General features: G+C 38.5%; 1 protein-coding gene across 2 annotated transcripts; it reads left to right on the forward strand.

The window, feature by feature from the left end:
- The first annotated feature begins 1,887 nt into the window (after positions 1 to 1,887).
- LOC148846891 (RNA-binding protein 1-like) lies at positions 1,888 to 16,153 on the forward strand. Of its 2 annotated transcripts, none has more exons than XM_088950184.1 (6): positions 1,888 to 2,128; positions 3,143 to 3,264; positions 3,362 to 3,653; positions 3,767 to 3,828; positions 15,508 to 15,589; positions 15,736 to 16,153. In XM_088950184.1, exons 1-6 carry the CDS (start codon positions 2,086 to 2,088, stop codon positions 15,849 to 15,851), a joined length of 717 nt encoding a protein of 238 aa, XP_088806310.1. In that variant the 5' UTR covers positions 1,888 to 2,085; the 3' UTR covers positions 15,852 to 16,153. The 2 variants fall into 2 exon arrangements, with proteins under 2 accessions (XP_088806310.1, XP_088806311.1); XM_088950185.1 differs by having other exon boundaries at positions 1,899 to 2,128; positions 15,482 to 15,589.
- Positions 16,154 to 27,815: the final 11,662 nt, after the last annotated feature.

Consider the following 27,815-nt stretch of genomic DNA (forward strand, 5'->3'; position numbering starts at 1 on the left):
TGATCGTGAATTGATGCCAAATTTACGGGCAGGATGTGCCTTATAGGGGGGCTACTAGTGGCCTACGGGCAGAATTCATTAAGAATTCTGCATTCGGTTGTAGAGTACTTAACCAAATATATTAATATGAAAACCCATCACTAAAATAGTGCTTTGTGACCCAAATTAGATGACACCCGAAGAGCATTTGTCTTTTCACATGCTACTTAAATAGCAGGTTAACGGTAGGTACTAAGTTGGCATGTCTTGAAAGTTTAGGTACTGGATTGACATGTTTTAAAGTTTGGGGACTAAAGTGAGACTAGGCCCAAAATAGAAGATAATAATCTGCAATTTTCCTTGAAATTAATTATAGAAAGTAGAAAAAAGGTTTATAAAACTATTAAAAAAATATGAGGGAGGTTTTCATAATTTACTTTTTCTTTTTGGATAAAGTGTAGATTACTACATTATAATTTAGGAGTAGTAGCAATTAACCCTTTAATTTTAATTTGCGACAAAGACCCTCTCTCCATTGAATAAGTTATGGTAAAAAGTTAATTTACCAAAATACTCATTCCATAAAATGGAATATATATATATATATATATATATATATATATATATATATATATATATATCAATATGGAATTGCAACAATACAATGTAGGGCTGTCCATGGGTGGGTTGGGTTGGTTTACTGGTGTTTTTCCAATCGATTCGACTTGGTTGTGTTGCTTAAAGATGAAACAAAACCGACCCTATACTAAGTAAAACCGACCTGATCGATTTGGGTCAGTTTTGTGATATTCAAAGTATCTCTTGGCCTTAAAAACCCAATATGGAGAAAATTGGTAATTGAAGTTCAAATCAATGCCAATACAAAGAAAAGAAGAGTCAAAGAAAGTTAAAGAAAGAATAATGAAATTTAGAAATTGGAAGAAGACTTTCAAGCTTAGAAAAAAAGGACACCTATTTGTCATTGCCTATTTGGTGTAAAAGACAATAGAAAGTAGAGATATTTCCTTTAAACCTTTCAAAAGAAATGCAAGAATCTATCAAGTTAATATTTCTAAAGGAGTAAAGGTGTAGGGAGTAGGACTAGGGATTCCTTGCCTTACGATGCTTGCCATTAATGGTATTCCTAAAGATAACACTAAAAATTAAGTTAGGTTGTAAGTAGGATAGAGACAAATTAGTTAAGTAATAACTAATAAGTAATAAGTAGTTATATAACTCAGTTCTATTCAGTTTGGTTTTGGTTGTGAAAACTGAAACCAAACTAAACCATCGGTTTACCATTTTTTGCAACCCGAAACTGACCATTGGTGAAGAAAAACCGGTTGACTTAGGTTGAATTAGACCAGGTTGGGTCTTGTTATGAACAACGCTCATACAATGTGCAATTAATATCAACTGAGTCGCTAGTAATAAATGGAAATTGAAAAATGCAAAAAATATTAAAAAAAGGGTAATTTGGAGATTTGTAAAAATTTAAACAGTTACACAGACTGACGGAATTCTAATGAGGGGGTCCTTTTCAGAATCTAAAAATTTAGGAGGTAGTTTAGGGGAATTGCCACTATTCCAAAGAGTACGTGTAGTAAATTTCCCCTTCTTTTTTCTGAACTAGGATCTCCTGCCAACAAACGGTTCCAACACTCAACCAACTTGATATTACACCACATATCTCACTTAAGTCCACCTTGCTATGCACGAAATGTACAGTGCCAGATGGTATTGTTAGGGTGTTAGAACGTTTTTTGTTGATATGCTCTGAACTCTCTTTTCCTTAATTCTTCGTGGGCTAAACTAGGGCCCGTCACTGTCTACCAACAATATCTACCACCGCACATCTCATCATAAAATTGGGACCCACTATAAAAGTGATTAAGTGAGACTCGCCATGTATAAGATGTGCGGTGTGAGATCTTCTTCGTAAAGGGTCGAAACGTGTTTTGTTGGCAGAAGATCCTATCTCGCTTCCCGTAACCAGTGACAGCGGGTTTTGATCCAAACAAATTCCCAAGTCTCCACTACCAGTTTGCCGAAGGAGGAAGAAAAAGGGAACAGAGTAGAATCATTATTGAGAAGAAAGGGATAAACATGGGCGATCCTTACTGGAGATATGGCTCTGCTGCAGATAGAGGTTTCCTTTTTTTCCTCCTCAGAGCTCAGTTTTTATTTTAAGCATCTGTGTATGTTCTATATTGTATCTTTTTTTTTTTTCATCTTCGTTCAAACATAATTACTCTAAAATCGCGACACAGTAAGTCGAAATGTTTACTGTTGAATATTTTTGTGCGTTCTACTTATTTATTTGACCTGATTCATACTCCATGTCGGGTTCAATAAGGGTGCCAACGTTTTAATCAAGCAGAAGAGCTATGCAACATCTAAACCGAATACACAATCATTTGAGAAGCACTGAATTTTCTCCTAGTTGGTTGCTGTTTTTAATCAGTTTTTTGAAGTTTATATTTAGTTTTCTTTTCTATCGCGAAAGTTCACTCACTCAAATACGGCCTTATAAATAACTGAAACTCAAGAAGGAAGAGGTATTCTACATATTTCCATCTAATTAGACTATCCTACAATTGGCAGTGTATTGGCTATTTCTGCACAATCATTGGTAACTACTAATGACTTACGTGAAAATGTAAATTCTCGATTTTCAATTGCTCATGGCCCTATAAATGGCAATTTGACCTCTTTTTTTTTGCGTATGTGATGAAGACATTTTGTTAATATTAGAAGGGTTGAGCTCAGTAGTCATCATCTTCTACGAAAAGATGACCTAGCAAAGCTTCTGGTTAGAGAGTAATGGGCCATACATAATAAAGAAAGACCCTCCCTGTATCTTGAATGTGTTTAACTTAAAGACTTACTGTCTGCGAGGGTATGCTTTGGTTGACAGTTCGGCAATAATGGCTACAAATGGGCCTTGATTATTCGATTATCCATAAAACTTTTACTTCTAGATGTTGGCATCACATCTTTCTTGCCCTCAACTATTTCTCACAATGGTCATTGTTTGACATGATTCCGATTTCATTCATGTTACTAAAGATTTTTTTCTTGTTTAATTATCCTTTTTTCTTTTAAATGCATATCAGTTAATGATAGGGCTTACTTCCTCTTGTTGGTTATCCATTTGTGACAGAGGGTGTTCCAAGAGCCTGCTTTCCTGGGTACTTGTCTTCTGACACCTCTTCGTTGGCATCTCATCGCTTGTGGAACTCCAATGATTTTCGAGGATCGTCATCAGAGTACCTGCAGAATGATGTAAAAATTACACATTGCTGTGACTTTTTGTGTCTTTATTCTTAATGTTTTTTTTGGTACACTTTTAATGGGAAACATATACTTTTGCTAATGCCAGATCTTACCACGACCCGGGTCTTATGGTTTAGATCATCTGACTGGCACCAACAGTCGTGTCACACCAGGATTTGGTGGGCTTTCAACTGGAGCAAGCATAGTGCCACCTCTAGAAGATCCAGCATTGATTAGCCAAAGACGGGATATTGCACTAGGCATCAGTCCTGGTATTCCTGACATACTTAATGAAAGGCCCAATTCTTTGAGAAAATCTGAGGGTCTGCAAGGAGAGGAATCAAATATTCTCTTTGTTGATGGACTTCCAAATGATTGTACTAGAAGAGAAGTAGCTCGTATCCTATTCATTCTTTTTTTAGTTTTATGGCTTCTATTTTGTCATTTTTTGTTGCTTTCTACTTGTTCTGCTTTGTTCATTACATTTTACTCCTTGACCTTCTGTTTGAAGATCTTTTTCGTCCTTTCATTGGCTTTAAGGAAATTAGAGTTGTTCACAAGGAGCCAAGACGTGTATGTCTATTTATTTGCTTGTTTATTGAATTTTTATCTTGTCAAAACTGTTAAGTGGTATTGACTACCCGACTCATTTTTTCCTCCCATAACTTCCTTGCTGACTCAATTGTTTTGTAATGTAGGGATAGATTATGCTATTAAATTTCCAGCTTGTTCTATATATGTATTTTTTTTTGCTTTTCGATTGTTCTTCTGCTATATATGCATGAAAATCTCCTAAAACAAACAAGCAGTTATACTGGACAGAGAAAACTACAATAATTCTCATATCTATTGACCCTGTTCTTTGTTTATCACCAAACTATTGAATTAAGATATTGGTTTACAAATTGACTAGTTAAGAGTGGCTATCTAAATGGATTTAGCATGAAGTCAGGTGACCTAATATGCAGTCTTTTTTGGACAGCTATTTTTAGTGATAGCAAATGCCATTTGACCGAATAGTCCTACTTTACTAGTATTCTAAGTGTTTCAAATGATTTAACTTGATGGTTATCTTTGTCACTAGATTGTATAAGTAGAAACAATAAAGAAAATATCACAATTATATAGAATATATTATACTGCAAGTGAACCAAGTGGATTTTCTTTCATATGTAACATTGCAAAGTTATTTCTTGGCTACTTTATATAAAGGTTGTGCTGTTATTTCTTAAAAATTTCAAAATCTGCTTTTATGTGGAGAATCTATGACTTAATGTGAAAGTCAACAACCATATTTTTCTTAAGAATACTGAAGAATATCTGGTTTGTTGCAACTTTTTGCATATCATGCTTAATGCTTTCATCCATGTATTACCAGTTGAATTTATCCACGGGTAGGGGGTTCATTTATCTTTCCCCCTTTTGTTGTGTGTTTTACCATCTCCATGTAACTCTCCTAAGCCTATTATGCAATCATATAGTGTTGGTCATTCCCCTTTTAATTACTAAAGCAGAAATGTTACTGGAAATAAATCTCTCACCCTTCCTTGGTAGGAGTCTTCTCTGTGAATGGAGCTGCTAAAAGCCCAATTAATGTTTTCATCTCCATTCAGTAGAATAATATTTATTTCTCATGGCTACAATTAGCAAGAGACCTTCCCTCAGACCTCAATGGGATGTTATTGCAAAATAATGACTGAACAAGAAGCATCAAGAGAAACTAAGGAAGACAGGAGCATATTGTAGAAGTTATTTGTTAGCTCCACTAGCTTCTTACCCGAAGCCGCTAAACCTAGAGGAAGGAGCCTTTTCTGCATAGCTACTAGGTTGAAGATTCACCTTTTATGGTACTATAAACTGATAAAGCATCAAGAAAAATGTGTTAGAAGGATGGTGTAGACTTATGTGTTAACCTTGAAAACTACAACTTTGGGTTTTGTAGAGGGTTAAGGGATGAAGAGCTAGGTTAAATGGAAGGCTTGTTGCATCTCCTCGATACAGTTTACTTGGAATCTGATAAACATGATAGACAGGTTTGGGCTCCCTATCCTAAAGGTTTGTTTTCTTGTGACTCCTTTTTTAAGTCCCTTTGTCAGTCTCCCAATCCATAGGATTTTCCTTCAAAGGAGATTTGGAGTAGGCCTAACCCCCCCCTCAAAAAAAAAAGTGCCTTTTGTTGGGAGATGTTTTATGGAAAGAGAATTGATGCTTTTTATGCAAATCTCATGGTGAAAGCTTTTACCACTTACTAATTTGTTGCTCTTTTTTTGGACATTTGGGATTGGTGTTTCTCTTTGTTTGGATGCAAGTGGGATCTGCCTATGAAGGTTAGTATGCTCTTCAACTCATCCACTTTTGCTTGGCCTAAAAAGAGAGGTAGGATCATGTGGAGATGTATCTGGGCAGCTGTGATTTGGACTTTATGGGAAGAAAGCAGTGCCAAAATTTTTCAAGAGGAGAGAAGCAATCAAAAGATCAAAGATTTTGTGTTGATTAGAGCAATACATTGGATTAGAACATGGGATATATTTCACCAATTCTCCTTCAATAATATATGGAGGAATTGGTTGGTGGTGACAAGAAGCTACTCTACAAAGCCAAAGGAAGACTTGGTATGGATCCCTCCTCCTGAAGGATATTGGAAGCTGAACTTTGATGGGAGCACCAAGATAACCCAAGTCTATTTGGAGTAGGAGGGGTTCTAAGAGAGAAACAAATTTGTGTTTTGTTTTGGGATCAGTGTGGGCAGGGGGTTCAGCTGGAGCTGAAATTCTTGCTGCTTTGCAAGGAGCCTAGATTGCAAGTGAGATGTATGTGGAAATGATTGAAGGTGATACTAAATTAGTAGTAGGGTGGATGAAAGATCCGAAGACTGAAATGTGGTGATATAGAAATGAAATCAAGAAATTCAAATGACCGTTTCCAATAAAAAATCAAGAAATTCAAATGGTTAAAAGGAATATGAATGTGAGAATACAATGGGTGAGGAGGTTGGGTAATGCATTGGCTGATTGTTTAGCTATAACAAGGGATGAATAAGGCTTCATTAAAATAGAGTTTTAAAGGCGTGGGAGGTTACAGTGTTTTAAAGGGATGAATAGGACTCCAAGTGAGCCCCCCCCCTTTTCTAGTGATATGCATCTTCATTCTTCCAAATATAAAAGATTTTTATTAAAAATAAGGAAAAATGAGGTCCTCCTTCCCCTTCTCCCTCCTTCCTCCTTATCCCCCCTCCTCTTAAGTAGGCTTACGCCTCTTGCGTTATGAACTATGCCTCATGCCTCTAGGTAGTGGAACGCCTCACGTCACACCTCTGCGTTTTAAAACATTGCATTAAAACATGTCAACTTCTTAGCTGAAGCTAGTAAATCTAGAGGAAGAAACCTTAGTAAAGAAGCGTCTATATTCTCGGTCCACCTTTCTCAAGGCTCTGGGTATCTGGGACAAACATTCAGCAATAGTCTTCTAGTGAAAAGAATATATTTTTGATGATTAGTCAAAATAATGGTGAACTTCAAGTTATTGACAGAGAGCCCAGGACTATACGTGTTTAATTTCATGATGATGTTTTATGCATTACAACTCTATGGACCTTTGTCAAATTATCTTGGGAAAGTGATGGATGGACAGGGGAAGTGGTGCAAATGTGAGCCTAGTAAAATTAGTATAGTCTTTGCCAAGGTTCAAAATTTCGTCATGTATCGGCTGATTCATATTGTTCCAGCAAGTTTTCGGCACGGTACATCGTACCAAATTGAATGTGCCGTATCTATTCGTCATATCGAGGCCGTATCGTGCCCGTATCGTACCCGTATCGTTGAGTATTAGTGCGGTAGCGTATCGGCTGATACAATACGATTTACTATGGCGGAAACGCAAATAAAACTCCCTTCGAAAGAGGGTTTCTAAACCCATTTTAGAAGCCCTCTTTCTTTCCAAAACCCTTTAAAAAGCTTTTTAACCTTTTTAAAGACTCAAATCTTGTAAAAATTTGCCAAAACATCCATAAATTTGCAAGATTCAACAAGTTTTTCAAGGTTGTGAAAAAAGGAATGAAACTAAATATGTTTTTTCAAATTTCTTTTACCATTTTCAGCCAATGTTAGAAAAGATAAGGGGAAAGAAAGTGGTTTGCCCCCTCCCCCAGACCTTTTTTTTTATAACAACTACTGTGCATATTTATTTTTCTTAATATAAAAGTTTTTTATTAAAGATAAAGAAAAAAAATGAAATCCCCCCTTCCTCCTTCCTCCTTCCTCCTCTTAAGGAAGCTTACACCTCTTGCATTCTGAACTATGCTTCACGCCTCTAGGTAGTGGAATGCCTCTGTGTTATAAAACATTGATATTTATTTATTTTTTAATTTTTAGAATAAAATATGCAAAATAATTATTTCATCTATTATGTCCATAAATCTATTCAATTTTTTGGTACATATTTACTTTTCATAATTTTAATTTAATTGTTAGAATAAAACATGCAAAATAGTTATTTGAATAAAAATAAATAATTATTTAGCTTTTAGAAAATTAGAATAAAACATGCAAAATAATTACTTGTATGTCCATAATTAGATAGTATGTGTTAGAATTCAGGTCTGCCTTAGAGTTCGGCCTGACTGAGTTCAGTTATGTAGAAGAAGAAAGAGTGATAGAGAAAGAGAGAAAGAGAGAAAGAGAGAAGAGAGAATTCTGGTTCGAACTGAAAGAGTCAACATGACTTCTCCCAGTCGGCCTGTAAGTATTTATATTATTATTAAAACATAACTGAAAAGACCTGTGTCCTTACTTAAGTTAAGAGCACATGTTTCAACACAACATTACAAATCAACAACATCAATCAAGGTATAAAGACAGAAATACCCCTACGCTAACACTCCATTCAACACCTTCTCCCTCACAAAGTGACAGTTAACCTCAATGTGCTTGGTTCTTTCATGAAACACTGGATTAGAGGAGATATGAACTGCAACCTGATTATCACAATAGAGCTTCATTAGAGTGTTAATGTTGTACCCTACTTCCTGTAGAAGGTTCCTTAGCCACACTAATTCACAAGCGGTATGCGCCATAGCCCTATATTCTGCCTCTGCACTGCTTCTTGCCACAACTGTCTGCATCTTACTTTTCCATGTCACCAGGTTACCTCCTAGAAACGTGCAATAACATGTAGTAGACCGCCTATCAGACATAGAACCGGCCCAATCAACATCAGAATACCCTTCTATTTCAAGTTTTTCCCCCACTCTTGTATATCAGACCGCGACCCGGGGCCCCTTTCAGATACTTCACAATTCTCAGAACCGCATTCCAATGAGGAGTCAAAGGTTTTGCATGAACTGGCTTACCACATTAACTGCAAATGAGATGTCTGGTCTGGTAATGGTTAGGTAGTTCAGTTTGCCCACAAGTCGTTGGTATCTGCCAGGGTCTTCAAACACTTCACCCATATCACTGCTTAGCTTGGTATTTGTGTCCATGGGTGTTTCAGCTAGTTTGGCACCCAACAAGCCTGTTTCTTCCAGCAAATCAAACACATACTTCCTCTGGCACAGGTTAATCCCATACTTGGATCTCACTACCTCTATCCCCAATAAGTATTTCAGTTTACCCAAATCCTTTGTCTGAAAGTGATCCTGCAGATAAGTCTTCAGCCTATCAATACCAATGTTTTTATTCTCAATAATAACAATATCATATACATACACCACCAATAGTATTTTTCCTCCCGGAGAGTCATGACTAAATACAAAATGGTCAACCTTGCACTGTTTCATGCCAAACTTCATTACCATCTCACTGAACCTACCAAACCATGCTCGAGGAGACTGTTTAAGTCCATATATAGCCTCCCTTAGTCTGCACACCTTACCATCCTCCCCCTGAGCAACAAACCCTGGAGGTTGCTCCATGTAGACCTCCTCGAGTAAGTCACCATGCAAAAAGGCATTCTTGATAGCAAGCTGATATAGTGGCCACTCATACATGGCTGCAAGAGAGATCACAACACGAACTGACCCTATCTTAGCAACCGGTGAGGTCTCTGTGTAGTCAATGCCATAGGTTTGGGAGTACCCTTTTGCAATTAATCGCGCTTTCAGGCATTCAACACTACCATCAGGCAGATACTTAACCGTATAAACCCACTTACAACCAACAGCTTGCTTCCCAGGAGGAAGAGCAGCGAGGTCCCAAGTATGATTATGATGAAGGGCTGGAGAGGCAAGGGCTTCCTAGACATCTTTAGGAACAATAACTGATGATAACAAGGTAACAAACTGGCGATGGGAAGCGGAAAGGTGAGTAAGAGAAACATAATTAGAAATGGGATGAAGGGTGCAAGTACGTTTACCTTTCCGCAAAGCAATGGGTAGATCAATCTCAGATGCCAAGTGGGGTTCTGGTGCCGAATCCGTCGACGGAGATGTAGCCGGAGGAGTAGTAGCCGGTGCACGTGGGCGATGTGTATACACATGACGGATAGGTGGGCGCTCAACAGGTGGTGGCACCGGAGGCAAGGATTTGGTCACAACTGGAACAAACTGAGGATCGACAACGGGAAGTGGAATGGGAGGAGGTGATGAGGAGGAAGAAGCATCACCAGACCCCAAAAAGAACGGAGTCGACTCAAAGAAACTAACATCAACACACACAAAGGATCGTCGAGAACCAGGATGGTAACACCTATACCCTTTCTGGGTCCGAGAATAGCCAAGGAAGATGTACTTGAGAGAACGGGCATCAAACTTGTCGTTCCCATGACCCAGATTATGGACAAAACAAACACACCCAAAAACTCTCGGCGTAAGAGGGAATGGAGACAAAGAGGGAAACAAGACCTGAAACAGAGACTGACCATCAAGGATGAACGTGGGCATCCAATTAATCAGAAAACAAGAGATAAGCATTGCATCACTTCAAAAAGGTTTGGGAACATGCATGTGATGCATTAGGGATCTTGCTGTTTCAAGGAGATGGCGATTCTTTCTCTCACCACCCCGTTTTGTTGTAGGGTGTAGGTACATGAGGTTTGATGTATAATGCCGTGTTGGTTCAAGTATTCCTGAAATGATGAGGATAAATATTCGCGGCCATTATCAGAACGAAAAAACTTTGATGTGGGTACCAAATTGGTTACGAATTTCAGCATAAAATTTTTGGAAAATGGTAAACAATTCACTTCTTTCTTTCATTAAATAGAGCCACGTCATCATTGAAAAATCATCCACAAAAATGACAAAATATCTGTATCCATTATATGACATTACTTTATAAGGACCCCAAACATCTGAATGAACTAAAGAAAAAGGACTCGACACACAGTTATCAACCCTAGAACTAAAGGGAACACGATGGTGTTTCCCAAACTGACACGACTCACAATCCAAAACAGAAAGCTGGCTCAAGGACGAAACCAAGGACTTCAAGACTTTGAGCGACGGATGACCAAATCAGCAGTGCCACTGGAGAGGAGAAAGAGATGACTGGAGAGCTGTTGAAGTTCTACCACCACCACCATCAAGATAATACAGTCCACCTGCTTCATGCCCTCCACCAATCTTCATCCTCGTCTTGAGATCCTGAAAGACACACAGAAGGATAAAAGGTAATGGAGCAGTTAAGTGGTTTGGTCAGCTTACTAACAGACATAAGGTTAAAAGGCAATTTAGGAACATACAGAACTGATGAGAGGGATACAGGATCTAGGTCAACATTACCAACACCACAAATTGAGGATGTGGAACCATTAGTAAGGGTGACAGATTGTGATGTTGAGCAATGAGATAAGGAGGAAAACACACCTGGAGTTCCAGTCATGTGATCGGAGGCTCTAGAGTCAATGATCCAGGGATTGGGTGTAGATGCCAGACAAGCCATACCTGAGTGAGCAAAAGTCGCCGTGTTCTGCTGTGATTGGATAAACCTCTCATATTCATCACGGGGAACACTCACCATTTCCTTCATGGGACTATCTGTGGATGTAGGAGGCAACTGGTCAGATGAATGATTCTCCTGTTTAAAGCTGGAACTCGAGTCACCGATCGCGGCATGATTGGCCCAGGTTGAGGGAGGACCATGTAAACCATAACAATAGTTGATGGTATGTCCATCCATACCACAATGAGTGCACTTCCTCGGGCTTGAGCTACGTCCTCTACCACGAGCTCTCCCTGAATCTCTGCTCCCAGTACGACCACCACCACGATTATAAGTAGACCCACCAATGCCACTTCGGCCATATGCAGAACCACTACCAACACCACGGCCAGACTGAGCTCCCCGAGCTCCACTTCTACCACCACGGCCTCTCGATGCAACAAAGGCAGATCTATCTGAGATATTAGAGTTCTTAGTAGATCCGATAGAAATCCTCCGAAGTTGAGCAAATACCTCTTCTAGGGACAGAAGAGCTGATCCCCCTAATATTTGAGCCCATACTGGTTCATATTCAGACTTTAGTCCCACAAAAAATCTAGTCACATCAAGCTGCTCTCTCTGTTGTTGATGAATCTTGACATCAGAAGTGAGAGGATGATAGACATTCAACTCATTACGTATGTTCCTCATGTTGGCATAGTACTTCTCAAGACTATGATTGCCCTGTTGCAGATTAAAGTACTCTTGATAAAGCTGATAAACTCTGGTTGTATTGTCCTGCCCCGAATACAATTTTTTCGCATGGTTCCACACGTCTTTGGCAGTATCAAGGAACATGAAGTTCACACTAATCCTGGGTTTCATACTGTTCCACAACCATGTGATGATCTGAGCGTCCTCTTGCTCCCAATCTTCATACTCATGAGAGTCAGAGGAGGGTTTCTCCTCTCTGATATGTTTTACCTTCTTCTTTGCCTTTAGAAAGACTTCAACGGATTTAGCCCAAGGCACATAATTCTCTCCATTTAACTTAATGAAGGTCATCTGAACATTCAGGTAGGTTGTAGGCACCATCACACTAGGTTTATAATCATTACTGTCTCCCATTATGTTATCACCAATTCTGCACACTTGCTGAATTCTATTATCATTGAGATCTGCACACTACACACCACTAGGTCACACCTGTCACACTAATTGCAGCACTAATTGTTGCTGGAATGTGTACTCTTTACACCACACACCCTGCTCACACAACTACCTGAAATCTCACCACTATATGATCGTATCTCTTCCTTCAACATGCACAAAGAAACCAGCATAAACCCTAGCACTTACTGGTCGAAACACTAGCAAATGATCTGAAACACACCTCTTATTTAATCCATAACTGATATCAAGAACTGAAATCTCTTACCTTATCGCTGAAGTAACACCCATGCGAGCAGGAGAGCAGTCCACACACAATAGCCGCTTCACACACAACAGCCACACACAGTTCGGCCCTCTATTCTTCCTCTACTAGGAGAGGGCGATCTCAGAAATCACAGCAACCGACCACATACGACCTGATTGGAGGCATAGAGACCCCCAAGTGAAGAGGGCGATCACTCCTTTTCAGCCCTTTCCCTTATCTCCAATCGAACACAGAAAAAAAGAGGAAAACCCTAGATAGGGTGCGCAGAGAATGAACCCTAGGCAAGCAGAAATCTAGGCAGATTTAACCTAGCTCTGATACCATGTTAGAATTCAGGTCTACCTTAGAGTTCGGCCTGACTGAGTTCAATTATGTAGAAGAAGAATGAGTGATAGAGAAAGAGAGAAAGAGAGAAAGAGAGAAGAGAGAATTCTGGTTCGAACTGAAAGAGTCAACATGACTTCTCCCAGTTGGCCTGTAAGTATTTATATTATTATTAAAACATAATTGAAAAGACCTATGTGGCCTTACTTAAGTTAAGTGCACATGTTTCAACACAAGATTACAGATCAGCAACATCAATCAAGGTATAAAGACAGAAATACCCCTACGCTAACAGTATGTTTCTATTCCCAACTTCCCGTTTATTGATTATAATACGTTTTTTCATAAAACTCACTAAAATGTGTTATTTTTATGCATAAATAGCTCAATTACGTCTTATATTTAGTGATATTGATGTTTATTTATGATTTATTAGAGTATTCATAGCATTTCCATGTGTTTCCATGCGTATCTTAATTTTTCGTCCGTATCCATGTGTATCCAAGGCATATCCTGATACGTTTCTTAAATTTGCCTTTCCAATACGCATAGCGTTTCCGATACTTTGAACCTTGGTCTTTGCACGATATTCTAGCAGGACGATTATGAGGAAATACTCATTATTGAAGAAATTGTAAAAGAAAAGAATGCGAAAGTGATGGGTTATTTGGAAATAAAGCCAGAAATCATTTTGAATAGTGATATTACTTATTTGTCTCTTTATTTGAGGAGATTTATGACACGGTCAAATTGAATAAAAAGTTTCTTTGTGGTTCATTGCAGTTGTAGAACTAAAATACAAAGCTTGCAATTTAGAAAGCCAAGATCTGTACATGGTATGAGATTTTCAGCAACTGTGAGGCTACATACATAATCTTCAACTTTGAGGATAAGAGTAGGATACTAGAAGATTGGAGATGGACTGTTATATGTTCATGTCGAATTTAAAGATATGTCAAGGGCTTCTTTTGGGTCAGACATTTGATTATCTTTTGAGATGGGGGGGGGGTATAATTGTAACGATGTCATTTGATTACCTTTTGTGATGTATATACTTATTATCACAAAAAAAGCAATTGCTTTATTTTATTAAGAAAATGGTTGGTTATTGATCAAAAGAAAATGTGTATAATTGCTTTGTTTTGATTGGTTTGAGTTAGTTCTCACTTCTCAGCTGAGAAGTGCTTGTCATTGTTCCTTTTTATTTCATAAAGTTTCCTTTTTTCTCTTGTTATAAAAAAAGGTCTTCAGCTTTGGAGAGAATGGTGGGGTTTAATGATCAAGAAAGTGCATAAAATTTTTGTCAACCTTCACTGTATCAAATAAGTCTCTTCAACATCCTAACTTATGCAAAGTAGGCGGTTTATATTTTCTTTTTTCCCTTTGATAATTGAAGAAAATCATCTCTGAAAGAAAAATAGGAAAGGAGTTTTATAGGCTTGTGCAAATACCACAAGCCAAAAGTGCCAGGGCAGTTGGTGTAAACTTAAGAGCAATCTTTTCCCCCTGAAGAGTCGGTGATTGATGTAGGATGAGTGGTGAAAATATTGGGTTTCTTAGGTTTGTCACTTTCTTCCCTGATTGAAGTGGTCAAAACACATCTATTTCTAGCCATGAGGGGCTTTATTTTGTATGGTGGCTACTTATAGAGCTGGGGAATTGTTTTCTGATTGCCTTTCACTACTCGGGTAATCTTTTCCCCTGGAGAGGTGGTGACTGATGTAGGATGAGTGGTGAAAATGTTGGGTTTCTTAGGTTTGTCACTTACAGTGGATATGGCTTTAAATAGAATGGGTTGGCAAAACAGGAATCATGTAGCCGATCCCATATAGTTGGGATAAGGCATGAATGATGATGATGAGGTTCGTCACTTTTTAACCTGATTGAAGGGGTCAAAACACATCTGTTTCTAGCTTTGAGTGGCTTTATTCTGTATGGTGGCTATCTGTAGAGCCAGGGGGTTGTTTTCTGATTGCCTTTCACTGTAGAGCAGTGTTGCATGGATTTGTACACAGAAATCAGAACCTGACATACGTTGGTGTTTGACTCAGCAAGCCAGAATGTGTAGGCATGAGTGCCACCTAGGTTGTTTGAAATCTTTATTGTGACTTGTGACAATAAGAAATATGTTCAAATGCTTGGCCTGCAAATATGAAAGTTTAAATTACCAAAGCACAATCTTTTCTCACAGAGACAACTGCTAGAATTTAGGTAATTTTTTTATTAATGATACAATTAAGGACAGTTATTTTTACAGGACTCTGCAGTTAACATTAACTAGGGTTGATCATCCATTTCGCTCAATGCAGTTATAAGAGATCTTATATATATATATATAACAATTTTTCTACAACAAAGTTTCTGTTTTTTATTGTGTAAGCAACAAAGTTTCTGTTATTAGCATAACTTATATTTATTATATATAACTTTGCCATTTCTCTTGAAAACCTGGCTTTAGTGATAGGGCTTCAAAACTTGTATTCTTGAATTGGTATTTATTTGCAAAATGTAACATTATTAATATGAATTAATTCTTTTGCTGTTTTGTTGCATCTCTCTCTCTCTTTCTCTCTCTCTCTCTCTCTCTCTCTTTTATTTCTTTATTCAGTTCATTGTGAATCTCTTAAACTGCAGAGTGGGGATAAGGCAATGGTCTTGTGCTTTGTTGAGTTTGATGATTCAAAATGTGCTCTAACTGCTCTTGAAGCTCTTCAAGGTTTGTCAAGCATTTTTAATAATCTCTGATCTAGCTTTTAGCTTATTTCTTATGAAAATAGTTCCATATTTATATTGTGCTTAATCTAGTGTGGTTTTATTGGTGCCCAAACATTGACTTGGACTGAAATTTGGGACCTCCCGCAGGTTATAAGTTTGATGACAAGAAACCAGATTCCCCTGACTTGAGGATCCAGTTTGCACGATTTCCTTTCCGTTCACTGACTGATCGTGAAGATCGACGACTTGGAGTTCCGCGGTAATCAATAGTCAGAAAGCTCAGCTTTAATGCTTGATTTGGCCAAGGATATTCCTCTCTTTGAAAGACTACCGGAGAATATAGAATCAATGATTTCTAGAGAGATATACTTTGGGTATTTACGTAGATATTTGACCGATGTAAGAGGCCTTCGGGAGAAAATCCATGACGACTATTGTGTAACATAGTTGTCACTCTGTAGTCGTAGCATTGAATATTGGTGACTGCCTGCTGAACAAATTCATTTATTTTACATGCTAAACTAATGGGTACATGAAAATGCTCCTCGTTTAAAGGGGTTCTTTAGTGCCTTGTTGCCGTTAACTAGCAATATGCTATACTCAAGGTCAAAGGTGGACTTCCTTCCAAGGAGGGTGAGGTTCTTTGGTGTGAGTTACTGAACTGTTAGTAGATATGTTAGCTTGCCCGATACATGTTTTCTGCCATTTTTCCTTTCTGTTTTGGGCTTTTGGTTAATTTAACCAAGCTTAGGGTCTGTTTGGTTTGCAGGAATAGGGGTCTGGAAAGGGCTATTCTGATTCCCAATTGTTTGATTGAGCGGAATCGGAACCCCATTCCTATTCCTGCTGGAATGGCATTCCTCCATTTGAGGGAATGGCCATTCCCTGCCCCTCCCTTGGGAATGAAATCCCATTCCCGTTGATTTTAATTCTCATCTCATTCCTGTCTAAACCAAATAGATTTATGGGAATGGACCATTCTGCCTTTGATTATGGTGGATTTCGATTCTGATTCCGATTTCAATTATGAACCAAAGGGATCCTTAATTATTGGTTTTGGTTTTGGTTTGAAGGGGTTTTACTCTCTACTCAAACGCAATGCTGACTTTGGGGTAATAAACTCTTGGCCCTTCTACCCACATAGCTCGGACAGCAACCAAAATTACCACCAATTGCAAATTTGCAGTCTACGGTCTACCTTCTCTGCTCGTTCCCGATTCCCTTATGGATGCTAAAGTGCTAAATATGTTTTTTTGTGCATTTCCTTTCATTTGCGAACGAGTCCCTTTGTCCTTGGCCGTACATGCGGAGTCCGTTTCTTTCACATACTAGATGGAGGATAGTCACGTACATTTGTTTATTTTTCAGTAAAATGACAAAACAAAAGTCAAACGAAGATACGCCTGTCTGCTTCCTCCTCACTTTTCAATGTAGCAAGTCTCAGCCTTAATCTCTCTGGGTCCAAAGTTTCAGCTCGAGATCATTTCAAGGATGCGTATGTTTTCTTGCACATGCCAGTAAAAGAGAAGCAAAAGCAATATGCTTCTACAGGGTGTAAGATTTTGGTGACATATAGGCTCCATGGGCTTCCTCAATTCATCTTCCTTGTAGGAAAAATTTTCAATTCTTATTGGCATCTATTGCATGCTCGGTGTTTTCCTTAACCGCAGTGACTTATTTCAACAAGCTTCTTTATTTTCTTTCGTAACATAATACTTATTTCACTCTTCAGATATTCTCAAAAACGGTGCCACTTCGTAGGCACATCGGATATCTAATATATATAGCTTTCAGTACCGTCCTCATTATTCAGTTTCATGGTTTTTTTTTTTTTTTTTAATTTAAGCACATGACATTTTTTGAGAAGTTGATGTTAAAGCCCACAACCCACAACCCACTATTAGGCTACAACTCTCCACTATTCAGACACATGGCCTTCTCATTTTTCTTGAAAGCTAGACACTTGACATTTTCTGAGAAGTTGTTGTTAAAGCCCACAACCTACTACCACAATTTTTAAGGCAAGTGGTTTTTTCATTTTTTAGAAAAGTAGACACGTGGCAATTTCTGAGAAATTCTTACTAAAGCCCACAACCCACAACCCACTATTAGGCTACAACTCCCCACCATTCAGACACACGACCTTCTCAATTTTCTGGAAAGCTAGACACTTGACATTTTCTGAGAAGTTGCTGTTAAAGCACACAACCTACTATCGCAATTTTTAATCCATTCCTAAAAAAATGCAGAAAATGCAAAAGTGGTTATCCACAACCACTTCTGTCTACATTCTATTAATCTCAGTTAATCATCATTAACCCTCTACTTATCATAACAAAAGAAAATGATACATATTCTAATAATTATTGAAAAGATATCTTTTGAAAATTTAATAATTATTAAAAATATTAATAAATATAATTTAACATTATTGATTTCATAATGTAAATTTAACATTACTTATTCCCCATAATTAGTACGGGGTCATTCATTAGTTCTCAATAATATTAAGGCTCCATTCATTTTTATTTTAACCATTTATCTGGGTAAATGTTTCTTGGAATACCCGGGGTAAGTGTATTTACTTGTATTTTTTTAGGTGAATGAGATAATAACTATTTTATCCTTAAAAAAGGACGATATTGCCTCATCGACAATTTTCTACCATGGTGAAAAAAGTTATTTATCCACTTCACCACTTGGGAGAAGGGGTATTATGTATACAAGTAAGTGATAAGTGATATTAAGAGAAAATAACTTTTCATGGGTCTTGCATGAATTCGTAAAAAGAACATAGAATTATTGGTCAATGGAAACTATTTTTCCCATTAACCAAATAAATAAGGGATGGGGCCTAAAAAACACATTGTTTGGTTAATTATTTTTTGAGAAAATAGAAAAAAAATGCATAGCATGATTCTCAAAAAATGGCCCACTTTGGGAAAATTTTTCTTTTACATTTTTTTTTCACTCTATCAAAACTAGACCGAACTGGAAAAACTGGGAACCGATCACTAACCAGTTCTGTTTCACCCCAAAACTGTCTTTTGGCCAAAAACTGTTGATTGGTCAGCGAACCATTGACCTGGGCGGTCGAATCGTCGGCCCAGACAATGGTTCGGACCAAATGGCCAAACCGTTTGACTTGGGAACTGGAGCCCATAACGGTTCCATGTTTGGTTTGGTTTTAAAAGCCTTACCAAAACATTGCATGGTATGGTCACTGGCGTGGCTTTATGTGACACCCTTTGGAACGAAACACTTCCAAACATAGCCATTGGAATCAAACACCTAGAGGTGTCAACTGATTGATTGGTTTTGGATTGAATCCAATTTGATCCAAATCTTATCAAATCAAATTTGGATAGTCCCTTATAATTATTGGATTGAGTCAATCCAAAATAAATTGGTCCATATTCTTATTGATCTGAATTGGACCTAAACCAAATTTCCAATAATCCTGATCATGAGGCCAAACCCTTGTCCAATTTGAAACCGATTATAATCGAAGCCGGCATGAAATCACTTTTATGAAAGTAAGAAATTTTATGAAAAGTACTTTTAGGAAAACACTTTCACAAAAGTACTTTTACGAAAGCACTTTTATAAAAGTACTTTTACGAAAGCACTTTTATAAAAGTACTTTTTATAAAAATACTTTTATAGAGGTACTTTTTATAAAAGCACTTTTACAGAGGTACTTTTTATAAAAGCACTTTTATGGAAGTACTTTTATGAAAGTACTTTTATGGAAGAGCTTTTACAAAAGCAATTTTATAAAAGCACTTCTACAAAAGTACTTTATAAAAACATTTTTATGCACTTTTATAAAAGTACTTACGAAAGTACTTTTGCAAATGCACTTCTACAAAAGTACTTTTACAAAAGAACTTCTATGGAAGTATTTTTATAAAAGCACTTCTACAAAAGTGCTTTTTCAATACCAAAAGGGTATATTTTTATAATTTTCAGATTTTCTTTATTTTAATATATTTTTATAAATTTTTATATATTTTTTGATATTTCATTCGGTTTGGATTGATCCCAATCCAGTCCATTTACATTTTAATGGAATGGATTGGATTTGGACTGGATTTGGTCCTTTCCATTTGTAAGTGGACTCAGACTGGATCGGGTTGGACCAAATCCAGTCCAATTTACACCTCTACAAACGCCAACAACCTGAAGACGATAAATTAACGATCTTGATACTGTGAGTAGAGGTCATCAACTGCCAACAAATTCCCTAATTAATTAAACAGTTGAAAGGTACAAAATTATGTCAAATGTGTTATTTCTTGTTTTTTTTTTTCTGAGGAAATGTGTTATTCCTATGACCTTTTTATAAAGCGATTTAATTTATAAGTGCCGCACATGCCAAAAACCTAATCATCCTTAAATTCAGCCGTTTCCTAATGATGGACCACCCTAAATATATATATATATAAGAGAGAGAGAGAGAGAATTGTGATGAACAACCTTAGAGTTCAATTAGGTATAGGTACAGATACCGGCAATTAATTGTTAACCACCACCTACTTGATTGAACAGCACATTCCCTTGTTGTCTGAGTGTTATTGCAACACAAAAGTGACATAACTAATTTACCAGAAATGTACACATGATGGGCCACTTCTGTGACGTGCCATACTCGACAATGACAAGAGTCGGATCGTCATAGACTCATAGCCAATGTCAGCTATACCAGATAAACTTTAGTTTTTTTTTTTTTTTTTGTTTGCAAATTGATAAATCCCTTGAATTTAGTTCTCTTCTGTATTCTTAGCCTTCTCATATGGGATTTCTAGGGTATGGCACTTCCCTGCTCTTTTCATTGTCTTGTTTTGAATCATTTTCATCTTAAAAAGTGAGAATGCTTAGAATTCAAATACAAAATTCCTGAAAGTGTCAATCCAAAACCTCTGGATTGAATCAAATTACTGGTTGAATAATAATATATTAATATTTGGAAGCGAATCTAATGATAGTAAAGAAACAGAACTCATTCAGCTGAAAAATAAATGGGGGAATTCATGGGAAAGCGCTTGACACGAGTCTAGTGAACTGCTGCACTCTGCAGCTTATATGATCAGTATCATACACATGATCAGTTATCCCCAATTGACGAACACTCTGTGGTGGACACAGGCCCTAGACCACGGAGCCATTGGACTTCACATATTCATGCTAAATAAGATAGTTCAGAATAATAAAGTAGAGATAATTTACTGTGTCATGTAACTGACCCCATATAGTTGGGATAGCTTCTTTTGTCAAAATTACTTATTAGAAGTTTGGAACCACCTACTCATTAACCACATGCTCTTCACTCTAAAATCCAACTCCCCAAAATGTTTCAATAATATTACTCTGCACTTTCACTCCCCCATACCTACCTCTTGAGAAGGTATCAACTAAGAATATTTTGGTCTGGAAGACCAAACAAATGAAGAATATTTAACACAGAACTCCCCATCCACCTCTGTTCTCTTTATAATTCCTTGAATTAGAATCCAAATACCAACATATTCCCTACAAGATATACGATAGTAACTAATAGAAACAGGAAAAAGAAAAGATAATGCACTAGTAGCTTGGGACGAAGCTTGTATCCCGAAATCCAAAGGTGGTATGTGGATCTGGCGGTTCGTCTCGGAGAGGAGAGGGAGCTAATCCAAAGCACGGGGAGGAGGATGGGCTGGATCACAATTCACAAACCCTATCTCACAATCCTATGGACAAGTTGCTGGAAGGGTATTGTGAAAAATCTGGTGTCTTTTCTCTTAGTGGTGTTCATTAAAAGTTAGTAACCGGCGAAAGGATCCGACTCTATAAAGATTTATGGCATTTATCGAGCTGGCCAGTGAGTGACTGATAAAGATGTTACCGTACGGAGCTATTATGAGGTTTTGGGAGGTCAGACAGGTCAGTTAGTTTGGACACAAAGACACAGAAGAAATGAAAAGGACTGGGAACTTAGAGCAGTTGAGCTCTGTTTCAGCAAATTATAGCTGTCCTTCCCAACCGGGTGGGATTGGCAGAAGGTGGTGGCAACTGGCAAGAGCATAACGAAGGGGCCTGAACAGTAAAACCGTTCTCACTTGTTCCCGTAGTGCCATGGAAGTGGATTTGGGAGGCGGGTGTCCTCCCATCTAAGGTGTGTTTCTTTGCATGGGCTGCTATTCTGAATAAAACACAAACCATTGATAATCTGATGGCCAGAGGATTGACCATGGTTAATCGTTGTTGTTTGTGCTGAGGCTGTGTGGAAATCGGTCTTTCCCCTTCTCTCTTGCTGTTTGGTCCAGTGATATCTGCACCTTGTTCTCTACTTGGCCTGATAATGATTTTAGTAGGGGCGGAAGGATGCTTTGGTTAGCCTCTCCGCTAGTCATTTGTTGGACACTGTGAGGGGAGAGGAATAGTCGGATTTTCAGAGATGGTGCCTCTAAGGTGGAAAGGATTTTCTGGTCAAATGGTTGTCCATCATGAAGGAGTTCCGAGGCCTTTCTTTCTCCCATGTCTGTGAACGGTGGAGGCAATTAGTTTGGGTTTCCACCCCATTTTTTTAGAGCTTTCTTGTATATGCTTTGTATAGCTCATACTGATTATCTAAGCCTTGTATAGTTCATACCGATCAGTTTCCTATTCTTTCTCAGAGGGGCTTCTTTTGTATCTATCGGGAATTTCACCCTTTTATCAATACAAATACATCATTTACCTTTAGGCTCAGTTGATATCCTTGAAAAAAAAAGCAGCACAGTTGATATCCTTGAAAAATCACATTAGTAATTTTCCAATCCCATGATCAATGCACCTTAGAAAAATTTCAAGTAGAGATATTTACTATGGTTATTATTATCCCACTTCCTAACTAACTTATTCATCAAGTAAATACTCTTTAATGATATTGATCCTCCATGACATTATTTCTTTTCTATGAGGTACATCAACTAAAGGCTACTTATTATCAACTGTAGGGCAGTTGACACATTAAAGGAGGCATAAAATTCAGATCTATTACTTCACCTTTACAGGTGCAGTAGTTAAACCCAACCTGGATCAACATATGATTATGATTATTTGGCAATATCAGAACAGTGATCATCATCATCATCTAAGCTTTGTCCAAACTATATATATGGGGTCTGCTATATGAATCCTGTTCTGCCATTCCAATCCTGTTCAGTACCATATACACTGTTAAATTTCGGGCCCTTAAATCATTTCTCACTACATCAAACCATGTCCTTTTTGGCCTGCTCCTAGCTCTTTTGGTCACTTCAACTTGTAATAGATCACCTCTTCTAGAAATAATCGTAAGCTTTTATTTAAACTGCTCAAATTTAATTTACAAAAATGCTAAATAGGGCACAAGCGTATCACAAATGACTACCTTCCTGCTTCACATGCTCCTCTCTGTTATCAGTATTAAAAAAATTCAAAACAGAGCACAATGTGTTCACTCCAAACAAGTGAACACATCAACCTGACTCCTTGCATGTCATTTTGAGTCCCACAGGCTACATTCTATGTTTGATTTCAAGGTCAAGCACACCCGTTTGGGCCCATATTTCACGCAGTTCTCTTGTTACAGAAGGACACTGGCTAAACAAATACTTATCACACAACAAGAAATGGAGAAACTTCACTTGGTTCACTGCATAGACTAGGGTAGTTTACTCATCCTACTGGTTTGAACTGATGACCAGCCATCAAGAGAGAAAGTGCTGGAAACCACTGAAGCAACAGGATGTTGTGGATATAAAAGACCTATGAATTGCACTCAGTCAAGACAAACTAAACCTGGAATAATTTGCAATCTTAAATATTTGTTCTCATTAGTCCATGACAACAGAAGATGAGAAGAAGCTTCTGAGAATTAGATCAGCTGATATGCAAGAAGTGTTCAACTCTATAAGCTTAGATGCGTTCTCATCATACGGACCAATCAAGAAATCAAATAGCGATACATATATAAAGCAATTTATTAGAGCATCAAGCATCAATTGCTGTTATGTTTAATAGTTAAGAGTGCCAATTACTTTGTTATGTAAGCATCTGTTACCAATGAACAAACATTAAATCATTACCAAAAAATAGAACATGCAATGAAGATTAATGATCTATGTGAAAAATAATGGCACACTATAGAAAAGAATATCAGATTACCAATCTCATTGGCTTCTTATGGGTAATTGAATTGATGACCCAAATTATATCATTATTTGTTTGTCAAGGATGGAAACAATTTCAAATTAAAGGGCCATTCATCTATTTGTAGGAGGGGCAAATGAATTCTTTACAGAGCCTCTTCGACAAATTGGTAATGGATTACAATGGTATTATTCAAAGACACGACTCTAAGAAGCCGTAGTCAAAAGAATTGCAATCTCAAAGGACCAAAATAAAACAAATAGGGGAACCCTATAACTACTGGAAAAATGCGGTGCCTGCAAGGCCATGGTGTAGGAGATTGTGAGCAATGTTATCTCTAGCCTGCATTGAACTCACCGATCTGAGGTTGCTCTCAGGGACCATCTCATCATCAATAAGCTCAAACTTCAGCTCAGGGTCCACTACTTCATTCCTCATCTCACAGATGTTGTGCAATACACAGCATGCCCCAAGAACCACCGGCAAGTCTTGGAGTTTCACCTCTGTCCGCTTCTGCAGGCAACTCCACCTCCCCTTCAATCTGGAGAATGCTTCCTTGGAAACACGCTGAACCTCCCCAATTTTCTCGTTGAAAGCATGCTGGGTCCAAGTAAGGTGCTGATGGGTATAAGGCACCAAGACCCAATCCATTAGAGGGTATCCAGAGCTCCCCACAATCCAGACACCCTTCAAAAATCCTGCATTAGCCCGCTGATAGAGTGCAGACTTCTCCAAAACTTGGTCATCGGGCATTGAACCAGGCCAACCAATGCAGACATCTGTAAACACTCCTTTTGGGTCAACAACTCCCTGAACTGTAATCGAGTAAGAAGTCTTCTGGTTACGCTCTGTATGCCGTTTATTGAAATAAGCGGCCACACTGATCTTAGGAGCAATAATTGGGATATGGGTGGTGTACATGGAGCCAACCACATTGGGTATTCCAGACACCGATTCGAAATCATCTTTGATATTCTTCAGTGCTTCCTCGTCAGGCCATTGGAGAAATTTGGGCATGAGAACCGTTTTTATGGCCGAACAAACCTCGAGAACGAGTTTATGGCAAGTGGATATACCCAAACCAAACCGCTTAGACACAAGGCGAAGGGGCTCACCCGTGGCCAATCTCCAGATACAGACAGCAACTCGTTGGTGAACAGGAATTGCAGCACGAAGCATCGTATCCTCTTTGGCAACCACCGAATTGAGCTCCTCGCATATCATGTCGAAGGTAGCGCGTCCCATCCGAAATGCCTTACGGAATTCTTCTTCAGGAAAATCAGGGTGATTACATCTATCCCACCAAGCCCGTGATCGGTCCTTTACCCATAGCCTGCGGTGGTGGCCAGCCGTAGCGCCCGCACCGCCAGATTGAATTGGGGCATCAGAATTGGCCTTAGCAGACGCAACAGAAGCGATAGCAGTAGCAACTGCAGAAGCCGAGAGACGAGACCTCTTGGTGCGCAGCTGCTCATCCGATTCCTCTAAATCAGAATAATAATCCTGAAGATTGTTATAATAATTGAGCATAGCTTGGCTCCTCTGTTTGTGATTGGACTCGAGGAGCTGTCTCTCTTGCTGATAAGCCCTGGCCGACTCTTGTTGGTCCAATTTTTCTTGCTCTTCCAATAAAAGATACGAAGTTAGAATCTCCTTAAAGTTCTTATTGTTCCCTGTTGTTGTTTCGCCCTCGTCAGCTTCATCATTTGTGTTGTCCCTTCTCCTTTTCCTGCTGTTGTTGCCGGTGGTGGTGGTGGTGGTGTTGGTATTCATTTCGCTGAGGGCGTCCTGAAATAAGCTGTAGAAAAAGGAGTAGTCTTCTTGGGTTGGGAGGGGCAGAGAAGAAGTTACTTTCATTTCATTCATATAGTGCTGTGGGGGTAGAAGACCTGGGGAAGACAGAGGCCGTGAGAAATTTTCTGGTAAGAGCAGAGAGAGAGAGAGAGAGAGAGAGAGAGAGAGAGAGAGTTGAATCTGGAATTTGGAAATTCTGAAATGAGAATGACTATAGTTGTGTGAATCAGTGAATGTGAACGCTAGATGGTGAAGGGGTTAATATATAGGTGTGTGTGTGTTGATGGGGTTTGAGGAAGGAGGAAGCGTGTGGGGGTGTGAACGCGGTTGAAGATGTTTCTGGGGAGGAAAGGCTTTTGGTAGGTGGGACGAAGGTGACTCAGGATGACGAAAGCCAAAACATACGCGGTTGCTTATACCCCAACTCGCTTGATATCGGCCCAAAAGCCGAAAAAGAGAGCGTTTTTTTATAAAAAATCAAGAAAACAGTTCAACGTTTTGAAGCTGCTGCTGATTTGGACGTTTGGAACCACCGCGTGTGACATGAGGTGTACGAGATTGGATAGGAAGGTACGGGTGTAGAATCTCATCTCGTCAAATGTCCCTCTCTCTCTCTCTCGTGATCTGACACATAGGTCTTGTTAATCGTTCGGATCAACCCGATAGCCCGAGAGCACGTATTATTGGATCGGAATGGGCTTTACATATAATAAAAATCCATATTTAACCGATAACCCGATAGTCCGAGAGCAAGGTGCCAACGTGTTGGTTGGTAAATCTTCGGCTGGTCGTAGCAGAGACTTGGGAATCCCGCTGCACCTAGGTTGGGGGATGAGATACCTCCTTGTGTAGCGCTTAAAAAAGATACCGTAAAATTTATACTTGGTTTGTAACGGAAAACAGGACCACTATTCCTCTTGTATAATCTCATGGATAAAAAAACATAAAACTTTTCTTGATTAAAAATTCTAGTTTCTAATTTGATTTTTCTCTAATTGTGAGAGTATAAAATATAATTTAAATTATTATTTTTTACTTTTTATTTTTTTCTCATTAAAGTCTTATATTTGAGATATTAATATATGTTATTTCTTAATAAATTCTATATTCAAGCCAACGTGTTGGTTAGTAAATCTTCGGCTGGTAGTAGCAGAGACTTGGGAATCCCGCTGCACTTAGGTTGGGGGATGAGATACCTCGTTGTGTAGCCCTTAAAAAAAACTTAAAAGAGATACCTAAAATTTATACTTGGTTTGTAACGGAAAATAGGACCACTATTCCTCTTGTATAATCTCATGGATAAAAAAACATAAAACTTTTCTTGATTAAAAAATCTAGTTTCTAATTTGATTTTTCTCTAATTGTGAGGGTATAAAATATAATTTAAATTATTAATTTTTACTTTTTAATTTTTTTCTCATTAAAGTCTTATATTTGAGATATTAATATATGTTATTTCTTAATAAATCCTATATTCAAGGTTTTCCCCATCAATAAAGTTTTTTCTCATTAGGATCTATATATGATGATGCAGGGTGTGATGCTCCTTGTTGGCGGATAGATCGGACGTGGGGCTGAGTAGATCGCTTGATCGAATTGCAAGAGAGAGAGATCAAAGTGTTCGGGTTGCTTTACTTAGGGTGGTTATTCCGATGCTTGAGTTAGCAAACTAGAGATGTGATTGCAAGAATGCAAGAGAGTTAGAGTGCTTGAGAGCTAAATCGCATATAGCTTCTGAGGTTAGAAGTGAGGCCTTATATAGGCGGGCTGCCATGAGCCTCATGAAACATGTTCGGGATCTCTGACTCGTCTAGTTCGGAGGTGGTTTCACGCTTGGAGGTGGACTCCATGTAAGCAGGTAGTGCTTATCCAGTTGCGCCCAAAGTGGGCGGGGGTGATAATCGGCTCTTCCGACGTGGCATCGTGATCCCGAGGAAGTTGGAGATGATAACCTACTTAAGGAGGAGGTTGCTCGGTAGATCGCTAGTTGAACTTAGGTAAGGTCGATAGAAGCAGGACCTCTCATGTCGACTTGATGTCTTGCCAGGGGCCAGGGCAGTTCAATGGAAGCAGGTTGCCTTTTACACCGACCCGAAGTCCTACCTAGCTGTTCACAGTTCGGTTTACCAGGGTGGTGCCGAGGTCGCTAATGCAGTTGTGAATTGTTCAAAGTGGTTTGAATTTATGAAAAACTATGGACAGGCCCAATGCAGATTTCTGAATTCCACTGCATAGCTATAAACATGTAAAATATCAAAAACCCCCACTCTATACAT

The sequence above is a fragment of the Nelumbo lutea genome, chromosome 6, assembly GCF_056320005.1.
Source record: "Nelumbo lutea isolate HS-2025 chromosome 6, American lotus-T2T, whole genome shotgun sequence".
In the NCBI taxonomy this organism is placed as follows: domain Eukaryota; kingdom Viridiplantae; phylum Streptophyta; class Magnoliopsida; order Proteales; family Nelumbonaceae; genus Nelumbo; species Nelumbo lutea.